The sequence below is a fragment of the Pagrus pagrus genome, assembly GCF_965226575.1.
Source record: "Pagrus pagrus genome assembly, chromosome: 13".
In the NCBI taxonomy this organism is placed as follows: domain Eukaryota; kingdom Metazoa; phylum Chordata; class Actinopteri; order Spariformes; family Sparidae; genus Pagrus; species Pagrus pagrus.
This window is the reverse complement of record NC_140197.1, coordinates 3,627,037-3,650,728: the sequence shown is the minus strand read 5'-3', so window position 1 is coordinate 3,650,728 and position 23,692 is coordinate 3,627,037. Positions and strand designations below refer to the sequence as shown.

At 42.3% G+C, this 23,692-nt stretch overlaps 1 protein-coding gene across 2 annotated transcripts in view; it reads right to left on the bottom strand.

Annotated features, from left to right (window-relative positions):
* Positions 1-23,692, bottom strand: part of LOC311267698 (protein TANC2-like) — a 50,558-nt gene that overhangs the window by 7,519 nt on the left and 19,347 nt on the right. The window contains exons 1-22 of one of the 2 annotated variants that reach the window (XM_084370918.1): positions 19,196-19,794; positions 15,208-15,347; positions 13,474-13,642; positions 13,067-13,390; positions 10,070-10,195; positions 9,711-9,977; positions 8,304-8,443; positions 7,900-8,131; positions 7,638-7,810; positions 5,662-5,742; positions 5,351-5,551; positions 5,056-5,190; positions 4,671-4,867; positions 4,467-4,575; positions 3,335-3,457; positions 3,117-3,254; positions 2,915-3,013; positions 2,325-2,516; positions 2,106-2,199; positions 1,488-1,621; positions 1,237-1,360; positions 150-325 (exon numbers count right to left, since the gene is read on the bottom strand). In XM_084370918.1, coding sequence (XP_084227044.1) covers positions 150-325; positions 1,237-1,360; positions 1,488-1,621; positions 2,106-2,199; positions 2,325-2,516; positions 2,915-3,013; positions 3,117-3,254; positions 3,335-3,457; positions 4,467-4,575; positions 4,671-4,867; positions 5,056-5,190; positions 5,351-5,551; positions 5,662-5,742; positions 7,638-7,810; positions 7,900-8,131; positions 8,304-8,443; positions 9,711-9,977; positions 10,070-10,195; positions 13,067-13,390; positions 13,474-13,642; positions 15,208-15,347; positions 19,196-19,472 — 3,651 coding nt within the window. In that variant the 5' untranslated portion in view covers positions 19,473-19,794. Of the gene's footprint in view, positions 1-149; positions 326-1,236; positions 1,361-1,487; positions 1,622-2,105; positions 2,200-2,324; positions 2,517-2,914; positions 3,014-3,116; positions 3,255-3,334; positions 3,458-4,466; positions 4,576-4,670; positions 4,868-5,055; positions 5,191-5,350; positions 5,552-5,661; positions 5,743-7,637; positions 7,811-7,899; positions 8,132-8,303; positions 8,444-9,710; positions 9,978-10,069; positions 10,196-13,066; positions 13,391-13,473; positions 13,643-15,207; positions 15,348-19,195; positions 19,795-23,692 lie in introns of those variants that run through there. The other variant, XM_084370919.1, reaches the window with a different exon arrangement.

Below are 23,692 nucleotides of genomic sequence, written 5' to 3'. Positions count from 1 at the left end.
GTCACCAGCTTTCTTTTCTGTTGCTAACATTAAAAATATAAATATGTATTATAAATAAATATGTGCAAGCATTTTCGGTTGTCCTCCAGGACAGGTGAGGCACACTACTTCTAAATTATGGCAGCCACAACTGCATCTGTTTAACGCACCACTTCTGGGTCACCGCAGAAGGCCGCCAGATCCAGAGGTGTCCGTCCACTGCGGTCAGCATGAGTTGTGGCTGCACCTCTCTCCACCAGCTCTCTGACCAACTGGAGTTTGCCTTTCAGACACGCCCAGCTCAGCGCCGTTAACCCTTCCCTGTCCGTCTGGTCAAGTGAGGCTCCTGAAAACAGAAAGAGAGGCTTGAGATTCATCGCAGCGTACATTAGAGTCAAAGATAATGTACATTCTCATTTCACATAGGTTTTTTTTTATAAAATGATTTATTTCAATAACATTTGCTGCATTAAAAGTCTACAAGAGAAAAGGAGGATTATAATGTGGATAACTTGCATGAATTATTTCATTGATGGAAGCTGATTTTGAGTTTTGAGCGTGCTTACGTGGAACTCTATTCATGTGTAAATGATGAATTTTGGTCAATTAGCTTTTCATGGTATCATCTTTACTTTGTGTTGCCTTCAGGTTCCTGGCAAATCATTAGTGCAAGTGTCCATTTTTTTTGTGGCATGTCCCACAAAGTTTGCTTTTCGGCTGAGTGCCTCTTTGTCAGTGTCATTTGCGGCGGCTGCAGCTCAGGAGGCAGAGTGGGTAGTCCAGTAATCAGAGGGTCGCTGGTTTGATTCTGCTTTATCATCACAATGGTTTGTATATCTGCAGTCCAGAGTTTTGAAGTTTTCATTTGAAATGATGAATACACCTGATGGTCTGTAGAGGTACTTCCTCCCTCTCACACAGGTGCAGAACCTACAAGCTAACTGGCCGTGCGCTGTAGTCTTTGCGGTGTGTTCCAGTGCAGCTTTTTGGCTGAGATAAAGGGATGTGAGGTGACACAACAGTTTGTCGAAGCTCGTACGTTGCTGTTGGTTTGGTGTGTCTGAGCCCGAATTTTCAAACTGTACATGTTTCTGAGTTTGTGTTGTGCTTACTATGTCTGTAGTGCTGAGTGGCGAGTATGACTCTATTGTTGTTGTTTTGACTTAAATATGATGAAACAGATTTAGTTTTTGTTGCATTGTGTTTATGCTGTTGTTGTTAATCCTCCATCATCATCATCAATACTCGGGTGGTTACCATGATCCAGGAGCAGCTGGCCAGTGGTCAAATGTCCCTCTGAGGCTGCTGTCATCACTGCTGTTCGACCCTGCTGGTCCACCATGTTTACCTCCACCCCGTGATTCAGTAACAACTCCACCACCTGACAGAGAGACGCAGATGGGAACAGAGACTCAACATGTGTGAAGCAGGAATCAAACTAAAACGTGTTTAATCTGTGTGTGTGTGTGTGTGTGTGTGTGTGTGTGTGTGTGTGTGTGTGTGTGTACCTTCCAGTGGTCCCGTCTCACAGCACTGAAGAGTGGAGCCACACCCTGCCGGTTGCCTTGGTCCACAGCAGCCCCCTGGTCCAACAGCAGCCTGCAGACAGCCAGCTGGCCACTTCCTGCTGCTGCTGTCAGAGCTGACAGTGAGACAGATGGAGAGAGGGTCTCTCAGTGTGAACAGGTACATTTATAACAAACACTCTTTTAACAATTCACACTTTAAACAATGTAGGTAATTTGAAAATAGCTTGTCAAGATTACAACACAGGATTTTTCAAACATATAGATATAGAATTTTAACCACATGAGAAGTGGTTTGTATCCAACTGACTGGTTGAGTAGGAGTGACTCTATGAATTAGTTTTTAAAAGAAGACAAGCGATAAGGAAGTTTCCAGAAAAAAAGAAGCTAATAGGGCCAATTAACTGGTAAACAGTAAACGGTAAGCTGCTGTGTTTGCACCACAAATCTTTGTTGTATTTGTATTTAAATCTAATATTATTTCTTCATGGATATGTTGTATTATGTTTATGTTTACATCAAATAATTAGTATTAGTGCAGTAGTAGTTGATCATAGTAATGAACATCTGTTATGATGTTGTGGACAGTTTTTAAAGTACCCGTCTCTCCCCACAGACTGTCAGGTGTGTTGATCTCAGGTCTCTCTTCATCTTTCTCATCTTCCTCTGGAAGATCTAGGAGGTATGACACCATCTACAACACACACACACACACACACACACACACATACAACAAATGTTACAAACATATCCTAAATATCCATGTCATAATTCAATGACACACAACATTATAAAGGTGTGTGTGTGTCTGTAGCTCACTTCTGTGTGGCCCATGCTGGCTGCTGCAATCACAGCCTGCTGCACCGCCTGGCACCTGCTCGCCCCCCTTTGGCCGCAGCAGGAAGTGCAGCTCCAAGTGGCATGCTTCAGCAGGAAGCGCAGCATCTCGAGGTGGCCCTGCTGAGCCGCATGCACCAACACACACCGACCTGAGCTGTCCACATGACCCGCCTGAGCACACAGGGAGACAGAATTAGATGTAGAACTTTGCAAAGCACAGAGACAGTGGAAAACAGTATGAGCCTCAACACTCCACACACGTCTAATGCTTGAGCTGCACCTTCTATATACAGTATATATATAGTAGACATGACAAAACAGGCAACATCAGTATGGAGAAAAGGCTTTAAGTCACTTTGGATACTCGATATCAGGAAATTTGTGCTGTCCCTTTACGTAACTCCCACAAAATCCTACAAATGATCATGAGTTGGTGGTGGCGTCTCTACCACAGTGTTCTTGATATCACCACAGGATGGTGCCAGAGTACACTGATTTCAAATCCTGCACATTATGTCTTCAAATTTTGAGAGCCACAAAATCTAGCGAGCAGACAGGTGGAAGACTACCTTAGCTCTGTGCTGACACAGCATGGTGACGATGTCCAGGTGTCCAGCTGCAGCAGCGAATCCCAGTGCAGTCAGACCATCTTGTGACTTAGCATCCACCTAGAAATACAACACAGACGTATGTTTGCAGTAAGTTGGAACAATCATCTTGAGTATTGAAAATATTGCAATGTCAAAACTTCAACAAATACATGATTATTACCTGAGCCCCGTGGTCAAGCAGCAGCGCCACAGCATCACTGTGGCCAAGGTGAGCGTGGACACACAGCAGGGGGGCGTTGCTGAGGACATCACTACGGTGATTCACATCAGCTCCGCCCATAATCAACAGCCTGCTCACCTGCACAAGTTGAGAGACATTGAAATTACAGCCCATCTGTATTACCAGGTGTGTGTGGATGTGTGTGTGCAGCATGTTACCTTGATGTTGGGGGTGTACAGGTTGCGCAGCGAGGAGACAGCAGGGCTCAGGCTCTCTGTGCTGTAGGACAGCCACAGGCCCTGCAGGACTGAGGAGGAAACCCCAAGCTTCCTACTCAGACCCTGAAGACCAGAATGGAAACAAATAGTTAGCTAATATTAGACTAATACATATAAACACATTTTATGATTCAATAAATCAGGCAAGTTGCTGCAAAACAGTAAAATTGCAGGTACATTTGTATGTGGCCCTCACAAATGTTTTTACTGCATATTGATAAGTCATCTGTCAGCTAGCTAACATGACACATGTAATTCTAGTTGAAATGGTAGCAAGGAGTGACACTATCCCGACTATATAAAGTTAGTTTTGCAGGTTGTGAGAAATTAACTCATGTGTCATAAACCACCAGCAGACAGCACTGGTCAAAAGGACAGAAGTTAGCATTGAAATAGGTAAAGTTATCTTAAATATAAGCAACATTAGCATTAAAATAAGTAATGCTAACAAAGAAAAGTCACATTGCCATTAATAATATTCTTTCTGTTTGCCTGTGACACAAGTTCAGAGCACAGAACCCACTCATTCCAGATATTTTATCAGTAGTGTCAGCGTGTATGAAAACCTGCAATTACATTAGTGCAAAACCTCTTAGACGGCCATCTTAGATGACTGCAGTGTATAGCAGAACTTCACTCATTAGAAGCTACTTCAATGCAAGATTCATTGGTATTTTAACCCCCATATGTAAAATGTATAAACACAAAAGGAACACTAGATAAATGAGTAAGACATAGTGTTAGTACTTATAAATCCTCCTGTAAAGCATCTGTAACTTGTGTAACTAGTTCAACGAATGATTGACAAGGTATTACAATGATTTGTTCATGTGTTTGTTTATATATCATTAAATATGTTCACAGCTGTCACAGACACCTAATAAAAGAAATATCATTGTTGATAAATACATTAATTAAATGTCCTCATATCTGCTTATCTTATAATGCGTTCTCAAATAACTGAATGTACTGCTCACAACTGCTACATGCTAAATGGTGTGGTTAAAATAAAAACATCAGAATGAGAGGTAGAGCCGGACCGATATATCAGCTGGCCGATATTGCCTCTCACCTTGTAGATATGAGCCTTCAGAATGTGATGTCCCAGCTCCAGTGTCTGTTGTCGGTTCAACTTCCCTTCCTGTCTGCAGAGCCAGAAGGCCAGAAGAGTGTGACCGCTCCTGAGTAGACAAACAGACGGACGGAGAAACAGATCAGTCATAACCTCTTCCTCCTCCCTCTGTCCACTCTCGCTCTGTCGCTGCCCGTCAGTTACCTGGGATCGCAGAGGAACCTGTCGTCCTGACCCTCCTCCCTCCACATCAGCCACTCCCTGAAGGAGGCGTGGTTTAACATCCTGCAGCCGTCGTTCCGCCGCAGCAGGAACGAGGAGAGCTGCTCCAGGCGGTGCGCAAACTCCGTCCACTGCAGCGCTCCTCCGCTCAGAGCGCAGGCATTCACTGTCTCAAACAGCTGGAGAGGAGAGGAGAGGAGCAGTCACACTTCAACATATGAACAAATATTCCAACAAGACTGAAAGTTTTTGCATTTAACACACACACACACACACGCACACACACACACACACACACACACACACACACACACAGACACACACACACACACACACACACACACACACACACAGTGACGGTGTTTACCTGCTGGTCGGTCAGTGGGTGCAGTGACGCCACGGTGACGTTGAGCAACGGCAGAACTCTCTGAAAAGAAGACTGGGTGGGAAACCGCATGTTGAGCTGCAGCAGGTAGACCTCTGCCAGACTCACAGGAACAACCTGGACACACACACACACACACAAATTTAAAGTCTTTCTGTCAACTAAATCAGTGAGGCATGCAAAACAATTACCAAGTAGGTAAGTAAAAACTTCAATACTTCTTTCACTTTACCTCCACTTCACACAGTTCTTCCCCTCTTGCCCCCCCCTTCCTCACCTTGAAGCTGGAGCTCTTTAGGACCAGGGATCCTCCCTCTATCAGGTCCAGGGTCAGTTTCAGGTACAGGTACGAGCCCTTGCTCAGACTCTTTAGGTGGCTGATCAGCTTGGCCAGTGCTGTGTTGTCAAGGCGCCCGTTGCTCAGTGACACGTTGCTCTGGATCTCAGCGCTGCTGTGTATACGCTGCATCAAGTAACCCTGACAGAAATAAAAAAACACAGACGTATTGATAAATATATAGATCTATAGATGGATGGATGATGGATGGACGGACAGACAGACGACCAGGATGATTATGTGCATGTTACCTGCAGGTCCTGGTCTATGGCATTGTTCTCTTCCATCTTGTCTAGAGAGATGCGATGAAAAGGTAAAGAATCTGTGATGTCCTGATTGAGAAAAAGATGGAGAAACAGATGTTGTAAGTTCAAGAACACTCTTCAGTCACAAGCTTTTAATATCTGCACAGCACATAGGCTGTTTACAGTGATAACAAGGGAGGATGTACTGCTCAAACTTCCCCGTAGCTTTTGCAGCAACCATTGTTTGGTCGAGTGTTGGAGTTTCCCCGTTGGCTCTTTAGTTCAGCTTTTTATATGGGCCCGACCTCGGCTTCCCCTTTTGTTTAAGTTGAGCTGAGACCGGAGAATCAGCCTCCAAAAACAGCTTTTCTTCAGTTAGTTAAAGGGGACATAAATGCTCATTTTCAGGTTCATAATCCTATTTTGAGTTACTACAAGAATGGGTTTACATGCTTCAGTGCTCAAAAAACACTCCCCCTCTGTCTGAAACGCTCTGTTTTAGCTCCTGTCTCTTTAAGGCCGCCCTCCCAAATACCCAGTCTCATCTGATTAGTCAGCTCACACATGCCTGAGCCAGCACCGTTAACAACAATAGAGCAGCTGTGCTAAATCAATTCCAACGTGGCAAAATGGTAAACTATGCAATTATGTGACAAGGTGATGTAATGTGATGTCACAAAGTCACAAAATTAAAGGCACGACTACTGACGAGGCGTCTCAGGAGCAGTGTGTTCTGTGGAAGAGAGGAGCTTCTGTTGGTGTGGACACAAGAACCCACATCAAACACTGAAGGAAAGGGAAGAAAAGCAAAAAAGAATAACCTCATCTTTGAGGTCTCCTTAAAATCATTGTGGCCCACAGGTTAGAGAGCAAACACTCTCATTTGAATAGGTTTGGTTCTGTAAGGCTGTTGGGTCTAGCAGAATATGGACCATGACCCACTCTGTCCCCATGAGAAATCAACAGTCATTCCAAACTCTGTCAATGTGTCGCAGTGCAATGGCTCACAACAGTATATCATTATGCACTTAAGCCATTCAAAGAAAGTAGAAAACATGAAATTCATCATGCAGGAATGAAACTGGAAAGGAAAACAAAACACAAAACCTGCTGAAAAGACGATGGCCATGCACTGTAATAGTCCAGCAGAGAGCAGAGTATGAGAGAAAACAGCTCTCAATGTACCGAGAGACATGAGGGAGAGTGCACAGTTAAAGAGCCCCAAATAACTATCACTCTGACAAAACACTCAATACAGAGTGAGTCATAGAAGAACAAGACATCTGCAGAGAAACAGAATGAGCAGGAGGAGTTCATAGATTTTTTTGACAATAGTTAACAGTAATTACATAAATACTGCATTCATAACTACATCACATTTTGACTCAAATGAAGCTAAACCATGTCACATGATATGATATGCGACCACACTGTATTAACAAATAGTACATGGACCATTACGGAACCTGCAGATGAACATTTAGTATCCAGGAGTTTACATATAGACTGTACCACGGAATATCTGTGTAACAATGTGGCTACAATATAGCACATTGAAAATATCAAACTTTGGCAGCTCTAATATCTGCATTATTTACCAAAACATCCAACAGTTAAAGGGGACCTATTATACTTTTTTGTATTGTTCCATTCTGCCAAATGTCTACTTTGTAATGTAAGTGTGCTCCATCATTGTTAGCAGTGCTGGCTCAGCCATGTGTGAGCTGACCAATCAAAGCAGACTGGGAGGGCCGGCCCGTAAGTAGACAGGATCTACAACAGAGTGTTTCAGAGAAAGGGGGAATGCAGTGCTGTTGCACCTGGCAGGAGAACTAAAGCATGTAAACCTATTTTTGTAGTAACCCAACATCAAATTATGAACCTGAAAATGAGCATAAAACCTCCTTTATGTCTCCTTTAAATAAAAGAAGTTCCAAGTTTTGTTTTCTAAGGTTAATGCATATGTGTGTGTTTGTGTTTACCTGCTGACCGGTCCTGACAGTAGTGATGACCTTCAACCAGGAAGGGAATTTCTGGATGTTTCTGGATAGGAAGGAAGTCAGTGTGTCCCCGTAGTCCGGCCGGTGGAACTCTGCCTCGTTCAGCCCATCGATCAATACAATAAGCCCCGCCCCCTCCACATGCAACTTCCTCTCTGAAAAAACAACAGAACGAACAGATTAAGTGATGACCCGCGGCTTTACAGAGTAGAAGCTAGCAGAACACAGTAGAGTCTGTACAGACCTCTGTAGAGAGCGTCTAGTGGCTCCAGTATTCCCCTCTCGAGGGCAGCGCTTGGATCCTGGATGCAGGAGCGCATGCTAAGCGTGCTCTGTAGCTGTGGTGAGCGGTGCAGCAGCTCCCGATAGGCCAGCAGCTTTGGGGCGTTACATAGCATTGCCGCCATGTTGTGGATGAACTCCGGAACCAGACAGCTGTGACAGTTATCAGCCTGACAAAAGTGATATGAGACTACCTACAAGGACAGACAGGAAGAACACTCAACATTTAGTCAACATAACAATGTTATCAACAAGACCTTTAAGTACAGTACTTGATTCAATATAGCTAGTTACTTTCAATAACTGCTTTATCGCCATCTATTGTGTGATGCAGAAGATATACATTAAGTAACATGGGGATCCTACCTGTCCTGCAAGCCTCTTCAACGCCTCCTCCTGTCTCCTCCTCATCTCTGGAGTCCCGGGACAGCTTCCCCTCCCTCCTCCTTCATCGCCCCCTCCTCCTCTTCCCAGTGAATCATGGGAGAAAGAAACAGCCTCTACATCTGGTTTATGGGGGAAGAATATTGGAATATTTCAACACTTTAAATGTCAGTAATGATATAGAGACACAAACCATTTCTCTTTCATTGTGGCTCCTGCCTTCTTTACTATTAAATACTATTTACATGTCTTCTGCTTTTGAGTATTTTTTTCCACTGTGTAATTTAATGGGTTTTTCAGCTGCGTAGCTGTGAGTGTGGTTGCTGTTTGTGAGTCTGGCTGATTTTAGTGGTTTCTGCATGATGGCTAGAATAACTCACTGGTGGTCCTTTGCAAAGCAAGTTATATGAGCTCCTTCCAACAATTTACTATGTCTCATTCTTGTCTTTAGTACAGGCTGTGATGCAAACATCAAGCAAACAACACATTCTAAAATGAAATAGGGCCTTTATATCTTTCTGGAACCACAGTTTATTTTTTGTTTCTGGACCTAATTTAGATTTCATTTTTTTATTTTATTTTATTCAATTCTTATTTGTCATCTTTAACATAAATTGTCTGAATTTATGAAAAAGGACATGTTCAGTCACTATGAATTAGGGGCGGACTGGTCCTGTTTGATACCAAATCATGTGGACTGCTTCAAGTTGTTTTCTGCTGGCTTTTATTTTCCGCATCTTTACATGTTTAAGTTTAGCTGCCAACAAAATATACGAAATGACATAAAGTCTTAACCATGTACTGTACCTAAATCAGATAATGAAGCATCATTTATATTTGATCCTCACCTTCAAAGAAAGTCAAAACGCGATAATAACAAATAACGTTTTATTTTTTAACTGCATATCTCACCTTACTATGAATCGACGCATAACTTGCATAAGTGAGCACGGTTGTGATTCACTGGGTGTGGATCCAGACTTGTGGGGTTTTTTTGCTATATTTTTTGAGAATGCACTCACAACGATGTGCAGACAGGGAGGTGTCTGAAGCAGGAACTCGACCTTATTAAAAAAAGTTTTGTAGTGTTTATAGAGATTAGAAATGTTCTCAAAGAACAGGAAACTGCAAAATGTAAATAAAGGATAGAAGTGATATATTGAGGTTCTCTGCAGATTGGCTTTGAAATTAGAGTCATCCATATACTGTGACATAAAAAACATTTGTTAGAAAAATACAGTTGACAGTGTACACACTTTATATATTTATATTTATGGGCATTTATTGCTCTATTACAGGAGTATATGTGGCATTTTCTAAATATTGTATTTTGTAATAAAAGACAATGGTAATATTGTGATATTGATACTACAGTCTCTCTCTGCTTACGTTGAGGTACGGTCTGAGTGCTGCCAGCGGTTGGCCACATGCGGTTTCCATGACAACTGAGCGCCACCAGACGAGCGATGATGGCCGTTTTGCCGAAGCCCATGTTGCCCACGATCACCACACCCCGACAAGTTGATGCGTCACCTCTGCGGAGACACGCGTCCACCTCCTGGAAGAGCCACTCCCTGCCGGTGAACAGCCAATCAGACGAGAGACCGGGAACCTCAAAGTGGAGGGGCTTCAGGTTGAGAGAGGGAGTGAAACGAACTGCAGGAGAGGAGGGGAAGAGAGGAGTGTTGTAATTACTGCTTGTGAAAGAGCTTTTTTTTATGTTTGTTTGAAAGTATGTTTGTGTTTACCTCTGTGGTCCTGTTGACTACGACTCCCAGAATTCTGTCTGGGCATTCTGAGGGACGTCCTTGAAGGGACGTGTCTCTGCTGCTCATCCAGGTAGGCTAGATCCTCAAGGTGGGCAGAACTAGTGGCTGCAGAGACAGAATGATGGAGAGAGTTCTTTTTCTGCAATAGTAGGTGGTTTTGGATGGGCATGAAAAGATGAACAACCGTGCAAGAAAATGCACTGTTCTTTCATAAAATGTCAAACAAACAAAACAGTGTAAATAAAAACTGTAAGGAGGGAAGTTTACTACAACCCACAAGGGGTATTTTGGTATGACCAATCCAGTCACAGAATTAACGCCTCGCAGTTTTAAAGTGACCTTTGACTACCAAAATACAATCAGTTCATCCTCTCCAAGTGGAAATTAAGCATTAGATGTGTTAGGTGTATCTTCTTCACTTTAAAGAGAGCTAGGCTAGCTGTTTCCCATTGCTTCCAGTCGTCATGCTATGCTAGACCAAACATGTCCTGACTTCAGCTCTGTACTTAAAGTAACAGTTTGGGAAATATACTTATTAGCTTTCTTTCTTTTTTGGTGAGAGTGAGATGAGATCACCAGACTGGGATGTCTGTATGGTGAATATGAAGCTGCTGTACAGTCAGTAGACGGTTAGCCTAGCTTAACATAAAGACTGGAAACAGGGGGTACCAGCCAGCCTGGCTCTGTTACAGGGGAACAAAATCTAGCAGCACTTCTTCATGTCACATTTGGTTAGTTTGATTCAAACAGAAACAGAAAACAACATGGTTTTTACAGGGGTATGGGAGTATTTCCTGGCCTTGAGCAGTGACTTCCTGGATTCTCAGCTAGTTGCCTGGCAACATCACAGTGTCGACATGTTTTCCTAAATGGTGAAAAACTTTACAATATTTAAATTCAATGCAGTTTTGTGGCTGTTCTTAATGCCAACCACAACCACATCACAAAGGTCTTTCACCGGTGGGAACCAAAGCATGAAAATATAAAGCAAAAACCTGAAGTCAACCACAAACAAAATCCTGGGAATAAAGCACTGAAGGTCTGTTTTAAAACTGGGTAAAGATCTACAACGGTTAATTAGATATATGGTTAAAAGTACTTTGTTTAAAGAAAATCAAGCGTTGTCTTCCTTTTCTTGTTCATCACTAGTTAAGAACAGGATTTGTAGGATTTCATCCGAGGAGTACCGTGTCCTGACTTCCACTACAGCTGCTATAAAGCATATCTGAAAGCTAACAAAGTGCTGATAAATGTTGGAAACTTCAGGTTGTCTTGATTCCCAACAAAAACAGAGGGGAAACCTACCGAACGTTTGGTTCAAATCAATCCAGTTACAATCCTCCAACACCACAGAGAATGTCAGCGCTGGCTGTGTCTTGTATCCTGTGTGTGCGTTATGTGTGTGTTGTGAAAAAACGTCATACATGTCACTTCCTTCTTCCTTCCTTCCTTTCCCAAAGTGCTCATGGTTTTTTTAATAAGTAGCTGAAAGAGGAAACGAGGGAAGGGAGGATGAGATGTGAACGTGTCACCCAGGTGTTGTCTCTGTTGTTTTGTATTGACACATTATTACCTTGTTTTTACATTTCTGTTCATGTACATATTAAAAATGGGATATTCTGAAAGCCTTGGAGGTGTTGGTACACTCTTTTTTTAATTTAAAGAGCCAGTCTGACTGTTTCATTAATAATGCTAAGCTAGCCTAACAGTCCTGCCTCAAGCTTGAATGCAGAGTAACTATTCCTTCTATTAATATTATAATTTAGAAAATAGATTGATGACACCTGTGCTCGTTAGTTTCATGAAGAACAAACAGTTATGTATAAGCAATAAAATGTGACGTAAAGATGAATGTCTTGCCAAAGCTAAAAAGGAAAGAGAATCCAGATAGTGTGAGGCTTTAGCCAAAAAGTTTGGTAAAAGATATTAATGCCTGAAGTTCTGTCCAACCAGAATGTGTTTATTGATCATTGGGGGCTAATCAAAAGGTTATTAAATTAAACAAATGTATTTAAACAACACTGGCTGCTCAGTGGCGCATGAAGCTTAAAAGGTTGACTTTCGAGTATATAATTAACCCGACCAACATCACTTCTGCATTGTGGAGGCAATACAGCATCCGCACTATGGACTTCTGCTAGCCCAATTGGCATCATGGGCCTCTTCTAGGCTTTCAAAATGTTATCGTACTTAATGGATCAAATTCTGACAGTGAAATGAGTCGTTTTGCAGGAGGTTGTGACGCTCCAAAAAATGTACCCACTGTCGTCACAATGTAAACTTATGGATAAAAGTCTTGATGATGATGATGATGATAAAATGCTTAAATAGGATTGAGTGGAGCTGCAAAGCTAAGCGATAATTCTCTGTGGTTTTGACATAACAGATGACCAGTTTCACATTACACATTGCCATCTGTCGTGAATGTAAAAATATTGATTAATTCTGCTTTTAAAGTTTAGCAGAGTTGTCTTTTTAATGAAAAGGCCACAGTGAATACACTTTTTTTATTAACAATCATCATCTCACTGAGTCAAAAAAAGATTTAATAAAGTTGTTACAGTTGATCCTGAACTGTAACGGTGTAAAACTACACTGAGGCAGTGATTGTTTGGAGCCTTGCTGGTAATAATTTAGGTGAAATGAGGCTGTAAGTGTAGTAAACTGTGTAAACCTCGGTTTGTGAGAAGCCTTGATTTAAACCCACAGTGGATATATCATAACAATGGGAGGGCTTTGTGTGCTCACTATCACTGGTGAACCAACTTTAGTTGAGAAAGAGTCATGTATTTCCTTCCTAACAGGAAAGAGTGTGTGGGAGCACACTGCAGGCCTGGAAACCACTTGATTCACTCTCTCTCTCTCTCTCTCTCTCTCTCTCTCTCTCTCTCACACACACACTCACACACACACACACACACACACACACACACACACACACACACGCACACAAACGTCATCAACTTGCAATCTTACCAGCAACTGAATTGGGGCGCGGCATGAGGTAGAGAGGGATGGAGTGGGTGGAGCCTAATGAGTAGACGGAACCAGTCGCTCTATCTGGGTGGAGCTTGTTGAGGCTGTAAGTAGAGGCGGCCATGTTGTCCTCCACCCTGTACAGGAAGCCGTCATTCACTGTTCCTTCAGCGATCACACATGAAGAAGAGGAGGTGGAAGCCACCACCGGCCGGCCCGCCTGCTGCCAGAGGTTCTGGTTGCTGCCATGGTAACCATCACTGGGATACTTGGCACTATCGTCTCGCTCTGCTGCTGACTCGGCAGAATAGCTGGTCAACGTGGCTGAAAGACAGTGTGGCAACAGGGTTAATAACTTCACAGTGTAAGGGGATCTTTTTGAATAAGCTGCATCTACAGTATGTCACCTATGATGCCGCTGTCTCTGCTCTCCAGTGTCGAAGTGGGGGACGTGACGGAGGCATAGTTTGAGGAGGCGTGCTTGTTGTTGTTGTTGCCCTCCCCACCAGCAGGGGGCGGCAGTGTGGAGCAGGGGGAGGTGCTGCTACTGGCCAAACTGGAGGAAGGGGAGATCCTCTGTGGGGAGAAAGAAGAGATTTTATCCTCACTTTCATTTACAGTTTATACCGTGTGTGTGTGTGTGTGTGTGTGTGTGTGCATGTATTTAAATATCTATGTTAAATTTCAAGTGTTCCTCTGACTATTTTTGTCTTCCATATATGAAACAATCTTTGGTCTTATTAGAGCAGAATAAAAACAGTGGCACTGGGCCTGATAATGTGCGATTAATACAATAATACATTTACACATCTTTAGTTATGCATTTCCATGTTATGCTAATTTATGCTTCTACTCAACTACATCTCAGAGGCAAATATTTTACTTTTTACCTCACTACGTTTGTCTCACAGCTTTAATAACTAGTTTAGTTACTTTTCAGATTACAATTTCCCCTCCCCTTTTGGTCCAGTGAAAGCCGTGGATCTCCAGATGTGTTGATTTTGACTGTTTGATTACCTGAAGGATGGAAGGACCTCCTTCCTAAGATAAATAAACTCTTTAATAACCCTCTTGGAACACATAAGTACAAGCCCTCCTGGAACCCATAGAGACTACACTGCTGTGCCTGAAGTTTAAAAAAAAAGAAAAGCCTTAACATGGAAGTCTGTCAGAGAGGTCCATGCAATTTTCAACCAGATTGAAATTGCCCAAAAGGGATGTACATGGCTTGCTACTGTGACTGATTTGACTTAAGGTATTCAGAAACGGGACACACTGTCTTGAAAATGTGTAAAGTTTAATACATTTTGAAAGGAAGATATAATAATGATGATTATGATGATGATAAATTATGAATTTGTTTTGTGGCTGAAAGATTTTAATGCAGACAATAGGGGTGTCACGATTCTCCAAATCCTTCATTCGATTTGATTTTCGATTTTAAGGTCACAATTGGATTCGATTCTCAATCTATTCTCAATCTATAGACCAGTCTAGTCTAGGATCATTGTTTTTATGCCATGATAACACATTTAATTTTGTGATTCCTTTTTCAAAAGATGGTCTACATGGTGTCATGAGTGATATAATCTCCATTATTCCCGTGAAACGTACCACACTAAGGCCTTATTGTGAAATTTAAATAATTGAATTAAAATATAAATGTAACAATAACTTGGTTCACCAGTCAATTTGAAACAATTGAAGAGAAGTCATAGAGGGTAGCTGCCATCTAGTGACTCTTTTTTGTAACTACAGTGTGCTCTCTTCACTGTACGTCACTCTATGGTTCGTGTGTGTGACGTGTTGTGAACCCCCGCTGATCAGTTTGCCAAAAAAAGAAGCTGCTATGTTGTACAAACTGGAGTTAATATGTTAAAAGGAAGGATACAACTATGCTTCGTTTCTAAAAGTTTACACCATGAGGAGTAATGAAATAGTGACTCTGATAAGTAAAATTGTCAGTGGAACTTGTTTAGAGTGCCTGCATGTTTTAATGAACATATCAATATTTGGGCCACTGTATTGATAATGTGTCATTGTCCCACCCCTATTTCTGAAATCTGTTTTGACTGCGGGACTCTCAGTCTTCTCTGTTATGTAATATTTTGCAAGTGTGTATCTGTGTGTGAGTTGATTACCTGTCCATCATCCTGGGCGTGATAAGGTGAGCCTGGCTCTCCATCGGCTACCTTTTCCCCGAGCAGGAAACCCAGCCTGGTCATCAGAGCGTCAGCTGCCTCGTCGACTGAGGGAGGGGGTCCTAACTCCTCCTCCTCAGCTGGAGAGGGAGCGAGCGAAGAAAACAGGGAAAGGTTTTTGTTAAGTTTCTGTCTGTCAGAGCAAATTGAACTGTAAAAATAGATATGGAGCAACATGATCATCACTTTGCATTTTTGTTCACTTGTAAGATTCACTCACTCTCTTTTTAGGTCTGTTTTAGTCTCCATCAGCTCCAGAGAAAAATATCTGACTCATAAACTTCTAGGTGTTTCACTGCCACCAGCTAGCAGCTACATTTGTCAGTCTGCTGTTCTGCTATGATGCTAGGCAGGTAGTGCTTGGTGATCCATTTTCATTGTAGCGGCACCATCAGTTAAATTTTAAGACCGTCCATAACTTCGGTTTATAACCCAACTCCTACAAAACTAATGACATTCCCATCAGCCTCAGCTGTAGTAATTAGCAAATGTTAGCATGCTAACACACTAAACTAAGATGGTGAACATTTTAGACATTGACTTTTGAGTTCAAAGCACAGCTGTACAGTCTCACACTGAACTGAGAGACTAAATATGCGTACAGCTGAGTCAATACTAGCGACACCTTACACCTACGCAGGGGATCACACAGTGGAAGTGATGCTTTAGATACCACTGTCATGTCTCTGCAGTAAATATGAGCCAGTTAAGCCAGGAATACTGATTAACCAGCGACTGGACCTTCCAGACACATGGAGACACATTCACTGCACTCAGGTGATCTCCATTTCAGTAACTGTGAGACTACAAGCACCAATTGGCTGGACCTCTGTAGAATTAGGTCAGTCACTTTAAAGGGGTGAATAATAATTACACTTATTTTACATTGTATATTTTTAATTAAGTGGCATTACTTTGTAGAACTTGGTTTTCACTTTAAGTAATTTTTTTGTCAAGAAACCCAAATTATATCGACCATGATTCCATTGATTAGAATAATAAAAGGAGAAAACATTGAAAGGGGTGAATACTTTTTATAGGCACTGTGTGTGTGTGTGTGTGTGTGTGTGTGTGTGTGTGTGTGTATATATATATATATATATATATATGTATCTACACCTGTATACACAAACACTCATCGCATGCATACACACACACACACACACACACACACACACACACACACACACACACACACACACACACACACACACACACACACACACACACACACACACACACACACACACACACACACACAGTAAGCCACAGCATGAAAGCTCATACTCTCTGACAGTCTATAATTACTGCTATAAATTGCTGACTGTTGGACTAAATACCAGGAAAGTATCGCAGACGCACGCACACACACTTAAAATAAAATCGACCAAGCACAAAGCACACTGGGAAGAACTGCGCGAGTATGCGCGGACATGCATGCATGTGCGTTTGTGGTCAGTCAATGACAGGGTGTGTGGATCGTTTTTAGAACAAGAAAAATAAAATGGAAAGATCAGATGCAGAGAGCACAGACTTTTCCATTTCTGTCTAGCTAACTACAGAAGCTTTCCTTCTGTCTATCCTCCCTTCCTTCCCTCCTCTGTCATCTCCATACTTGATCCTCATCTTCTCCTTTATCACTCTCTTTCCTCTTTTCCTTATTTTCTCTTTCCTTTTGTTTCTTTTGTTTCTATAAAAATATTACATATACAGTATATATATTATACATTTTACATTTCTGATATAAATGGTGTCATCTCTGGTTTTCTTTGGGAAGAAGCACCTCATAACAGCTACTAAAGATTCATGTGATATTTCAGACAAGGACGATGCCCCCTGTTGCTTGCTGAGTCGGGTCATCACTCAGTCTTTAGTGAGGGTTTTCTGTTATGGCAGGAATCCAATAGATCAATACAAAAAAAATTTTACATAAAGATTATTGTCGTCAAAGTCGCCAACAACAATCAGACAGGCCATTTTTTTTTTCATCCTTGGCTCTGAAATTTGGGTCTGCTTGGGTTAGCCTCAACCAACATCGAGCAACCTGACACTTGGAAATTCCTTTGTGGCCATGAGGGCTACACAAGTCACAACTCACTTTCTTTAAAGCTGGTTGACATGGATGGTACTGTGCTACTCTTAATAGTGACACGCTCTGTTTTAGCTCCTGTCTCTTTAAGGCCCCCCCTTACAAATAACCAGTCTGCTCCGACTGGTCAGCTCACACATGTCTGAGCAAGCGTAGCTCATAGAGCCTCCAGTCAGCTGTGTCGTGTTTTCAGCTCCCAGTTTGCTTTACTTCTGCCAAGAATATTGGCATTAGTTATGCAAATTATGGATGAGGCTGTCGTTTCAGTCACTGAAGGAAAGGAAAGACACCAAAAAAGCATAATTGGTGTCCTTTAAGGCCTTTGCACAGCAAGATCGTTTAACCGTATGCGTTTTTTTTCTTTGTTTTTTTTAATGTGTCAGCCAATCACAAACCTTTAACACAGAAATCTTTTACACTCAGTCAGCCCTGTTCTTGACAGTACTGACCTTCGAGGGGACGGAGGGCCGGAAAACTCAAAAAATGGGAGAGGCATTTGTAGCTGTGTTGAACCTCTTCTGCTGGAGTGCCACAGAAGTTGAATGGAAAGACAGTTAATCTGTCCATTCACAATGTTTTATCCCTTATGTGAGTAGATAACTACATTGCTAACTTACAGTGAGAAAGCTCACTAGCTCGTAGAGCTTTATCCCCTTTCTGTTACTATTTATTGAATGAAATGGTGTAACCATCCTTTAAACAAGATGCCGGGAACTAAAGAAACTCAGAGAACTTGTAGGACACTAGTGCTAGCTCGTCAGCTACAGTAGTTTACCAACCAGCCCTGTGCATAGCCCCAACCACATCAAGCATGAATGAATCAGGATTTCAAGTAAGTCCTGGTTCTCCTGTAGTGTTGTATGGCAGGGGCAGGCTTCCACCTCTTTAATAAAGGTCACCTTTCCTTGAGGTGTCCGCCAGGTAAAGCACAAACAGAGACTTAACCTACAAACAGAGTGAATAAAGTAATATCCACAAACTGTTTGATGGACTCCAATGGCTTCACCTTTTGTAATAAGATGATGCTGTACCTCTTCAGACTAAAACAAAGAACAAAAAACCAGTCTGCTGTTTTTTCGGGCGATTCCTCTCACAGATGTGACCATCAGATTCACTGTGCAATTAGACAGAGTCGACGGCAGCAGGCGCACAGTTTAACTCTTCACATCACAGTTTCAGGGACTGTCCTGACTCAGGACGACTCATGTGACCAGCTATCACCTACATCCTTTGTGACTAAAACGTTGCCCTGTTGTGCACAATGTAAAGACTCAATTTCAATGATGACGGGACTGAATTAAATCATTTTGGATTAATTCACCTTAGGCAGGGTGGTATTTTGTTTATGACTGTAATGTCTTTATATTCTTAAAGACATAATATGTAACACTTCTGTCGCCTTTGGTCGCCTTGCGCTAAAACTTGCAGGAGAGTCAGAGAGTGATGAAGGAAGTCAGCGAAGGAGACTAAACTTAATGTGAATTAAACTTTAAAACATTACCTCTTCTGCGAACATTTCTTCCCGACACATTTTCATCGGCAATGATGGTTCCTTAACAATGAAGACGACTCCCATGATCCCATTGTACTTACGTCTTTTGTTTTGTTTCGATGGAGAGACTCCTGGTGGCAGACACTGTTTGTGTTTTGCATTTAAAGGGGCAGTCAAGTAAAATGACTGCCCCTGAAAAAGGAATACAGCCTGTCACAACAGCTGTATAATGTATTTTGTGGGAAACATCCCAAAGTTAAAAAACAAAAACAGAAACCCAGACTCCTGTAGAAACCTGTTTGTTGAATCAAGAACATTGGAACAGAGAGAGATTCCTTCATGCTCACCTTCGTCCTCACTTCCTCCTCTTCTTCCTGTCGGACGATCTACCCACTCCTGACACAGCTCAGGGCTCTCTTCGTGGGACAGACAACAGCAGACGTAAAACAACAAACACCGCAGGATAGAGGACGCGTGACCGACCACCTCTTCTGCCGTGACATCTTCGGCACAACAGCAACCGCCCACTGGTCTCCACTGGCGACAAACGGACGACCGCCCGTGCCGGCGCCACTTGGATCTGGAGCGGGCACATGTTTTCAAAATTGCCGCCGTGCAGTCCATAGCTAGTTGGCAGTGGAGTTCCAATTGGTTCAGAGTGGTCCAAGTAGGGGGCGGAGTTAACAAATCACAGGGCTGCTACTCAGAACAACAAGAGTTACCATGATGAATGAGAGCTCTGAAACGCTCTTTAACTTCGCAGTCAGTTTTGTATGCTGAATTGCTGTTGTGCCATTTGTCCTCTTCATTAAGCGTTCTTGCTGAAAATTAAAACGAACACGATGACATCACCATTCTGTCCTCTTTTTTTGGGTCCTGAGCTCCTCCTTCTCCAGAGTACACAAAGGAAAGAGGGAGAGAAAGATGAGGGAGGTAAAAATGAAAAGATAAGAGGAGGAGAAGAGACTCTCCAGGACAATAAAAATGACCAGAGGTACTTCAGCTCCTGAAGCTGAATGGCTGCTGTTCATAAGCAGGATAGTCAAAGATGTGAACACTGTGCTAACATCCAAACTCCTCATAAGTTCAGTAAAAGGTATGTTGTTACCTTCAGACCTGAAACTACAATCCACACGCTTTTAAACATGACCGCAACTCACAGCCGGTGATGGTGTAATCCACTGGTTATTGTCCTTTTATCCCAAAAATGCAATCCTTTTCATTCACAGGTAGAGCCTCCTCAAAACCAAGCAAAGACAGAAAACATCAACTAAAGCACAAGATGGAAGGAGTAAATCTCCTCCAAGATGATCTCCTTTTTGGTCAGAAGTGCAGTAAGTGAAGTTTCTCAAGTGCTAGAAGAGTTTTTCTTTCAGCAGCGGAGCCTCCATATCTGGTCTGTAAGACGACCTCCCTCGCCTGACTGCACCGCGAATCAAAAGCTCCCCTCCTCCAACCCAAAACACACGCACACAGGAGGGAAAGGGAAGGACTGCAGGAGGAGCTGAGCGGAGAGAGTAATCTGTTACGTGTTGAGAAGCACAAGCAAAGTTAAGAAAGACAGTCTGGTCTTTCTTTCTTCGTACAGAAGAAAAACAGTCAGCAGAGAAAGGGAATGCTGCAATTAAAGTAAGACTCCTTTTTCCAAGAAGAAGAGCGTCTGACCACAAATCACAGTGAAGATGGAAGACTGTAATCCACTTAAGTCCAGAAAATGCGGAGAGAAAGAGGGAAGAAAGAAAGAAACTAAATAAAGAGTTGGATTCGATTAAACATCAGTTAGATGTTTCTAAGAATTCAAAATCTGACTTATTTTCAATCAACAAAAAAACATTTCAATGGCAGGAGGAGAGGAGACGGATTACCAAGAACAATATCCAAGAGAATGTCTGGAAAAAAGATGGAAAGTGAGAAAAGCAAAATAAAATCTACCTGACAATTATGTAGTCAAGTAGAGAAAGTTTTTAGGCTGGTTGACAAACTGAAAAACATTGTCAAACCTTTATTTAATGCCTTTAAAGGATGATTTTCCTCATGAATCATTGCCACAGAACCTTTAAAATTCAAGTGACCCAAAGACACTTTACATACATGGAGGCAGAAAAAAAATAAAACAGCAAAAAAAGGATTTGGACGCAATGTCTGCCAGCGGTAACAGAACGAACCAAAACCATAGACCTTAGTGAACATGGAGGTTTTCCAACACATCCTCAGACCAAAACGACTCAATAGGTCGATTGCCAGTGACTTTGAAGATTTCGTACATCGCTGTTCCCAAACCAGCATGACTGTTGCAGGGAACTAATGACAGGCGTACCTGACCTGATCTGTCATATACTTGCAGTTTTGTCAGTTAGGTTAAAATAAGTTTAAGTGGTCGTGTGGTGTCGGGGTGGTAATACATAAAAAATACACACACTACACTATGCCTTTGGATAACATTCAGGGAATAGGAGAAAAAGCACTATCAGAATGTGCCCTTCAAGCTCTCTTGTCTGTATAAACTAGTTTGTTTCAGAAAAATACAAAATAAAATAAAACAAATGTCAGTCTGCTTTTTTGTAGCCCCAAACTCACAGGAATTAAACACGTCTTTTCTGCCGATGTCCTCCTAAGCAGCTATAATCCATATTTTTGTAAAAAAAATGGAACAAATGACGATGTGAAGACATTGTGACGATGTGGAAACTGTTGCTCCTGAACCAACAGAGAATTATCCCCTGAATCTGCAGCTCCTCTTGGCTTTACACGACTTTATTCAGGTCAGTTTCAGATCACTGTTTTAGCTGTCCTGCCTGCTACTTTATTGTTCTGGTTCACTCTCACTGCTTTTCTCGCATCACTATTGAATGCAAAGCTCTGAAAAACCCACTGTACACCATCTGCTGAGCACTCAGCAGCAGACAGACTCAGTTAGCAACTAGCTGGTGAACAAAGTGGAACATTAAGAAGCTAATGAGCAAAAATCATTTTCAGGAGTCTGTAGAGACCAATGCAGAGCTAAAATAGAGTGGATATTGGACTATTTGACTCACCATGTGGCCAATAACAGGATTTCAAATAAATGATGGATCTAATGATCAGATCTCTGTAACTGCTGGATGCATAAATAAGCAACTGTTGGCTAAAAGGTTCAGTAGAGATTTCTGTTCATCAGTAGACTCCGTAAAAAGGTCACCAAACCAGAGTGCAGTTAGTTAATGTGGCAATATGAAGAATGCATCACCTTCACAGGCAAAATGCAGTTACTACTGTTTGGTGTTTAGATCTGTTTTGTAGTTTAAAAAGCAGTTTTTACACATTTCTATTACTAGCAAGAAGATAAATAAACAGAAATCAGAGCATTTGTGTATGTGGGCATGGTGTGACTTTAAGATGTTGCCTTAGTTCATTATGTTCCTGTTTTGACGGAGATCAAGTAGAGAGACACTGAAAACGAGTCAAAGAGAGACTCCACATGGTAATGTTTAGTAGAAGCCTGTCAATTCAACCCTGAGGAGGAGGAAGAGGAGGAGCAGCAGGAGAGGAGAGCAGAGGAGAGGAGAGGAGAGGAGAGCAGAGGAGAGGTTGGTATAAGGTTCAATTACACGTCTGTGCTTTCTCTCTCACTACGGTGCAGCGGGACGATCAACTGCAGGGTCAAAGGTCAACCCCCCCCTTTGCTGCCAGACACAGTGTAACAGGTCACAGCTGTGTGTGTGTGTGTGTGTGTGTGTGTGTATCACAGAACGGGAGTCAGAGAGTTGGAACAACAGATTTGGATTCAAACGTGTCACGATCCTGATTGGTTCACAGAAACACTCGACATCCCTGTTTTCCAACTGAGCCCGCCCACTTCGAACCAGCGAGAGGAGCACAGAAAACACAACAAACACAGGAACCTTTCATGTGAAATAGCAAAAACTGATCTGACATTGGCAGACACTAGTGTGTTCAAGTAGGATCACATCACTGATAGAGAAGAATCTGATTGAGAAAATAGGTTTTCAGGTCCTTTAAAACTCCTCATCCAAGAAGTCCAGTTTGAGAACTGACTATTTCAGTCGCCATTCTTCTCCCTTCCCGCTGCGTGTTACCATTTTCAAAATCCCCATCACTTCAGAAAACAATGACTTCCGAGCAAGCAACCTACACGTCGACAACCTGGTTGCTAACAGTATGTACCTAAATTAGCTAGCAGCTGGTAGTTTTTTATTTTGCAGGGATTTAGCCACTTTAATGCCAGGGCTTACCTCCCCACAAGCAAAACAAGTACTCCTTGCTGCTATTTGGCAGGGTCACCATCGCTGTATTCTGGTTTCAGTGCCCCCTCAAGGCAATTGTGATTGGTTGACAAGTGCAACATGTAAGACTTTTAGTTTAAAACAATCAAATAAATTTTAAAAAATGATCGACCGAAGCTGAAGAAATAACAGCTTTGATGTCATGTTATGGCACCACTCCCACCCAGCATTCCCCACTTCTCCTCCTGGTGGTCCAAAGCTCCTGTGTTAACAACACTACCACTTCCCCAGCGCTCCGCCAGCTACGACGCTAATTAAGCTGACTTACTAAAGGCAGCTACAGTTAGCAGCAGTTAGCGGTTACTCTGTTGAAATGCTGCACCCTATTTGTTTAGAGTACAAATTCGCCAGCTTTTCCCATGTAATGGCTATGCGAGACTAACGAGCCTTTTACAGCTCCTAAAATAAGTCCTAGTCTACATGCTGCAGTGCTGATGCTACTCTGAATATGGCTCAGCATTTCCAGGTTCCGTCTGTGGTCTGACGCGTCTACAGTCACAGAATATGGCGTTTGCTAATGTTAGCCTTGTAGCTTCCGGCAGTTCAGCTGGAGATTGCCAT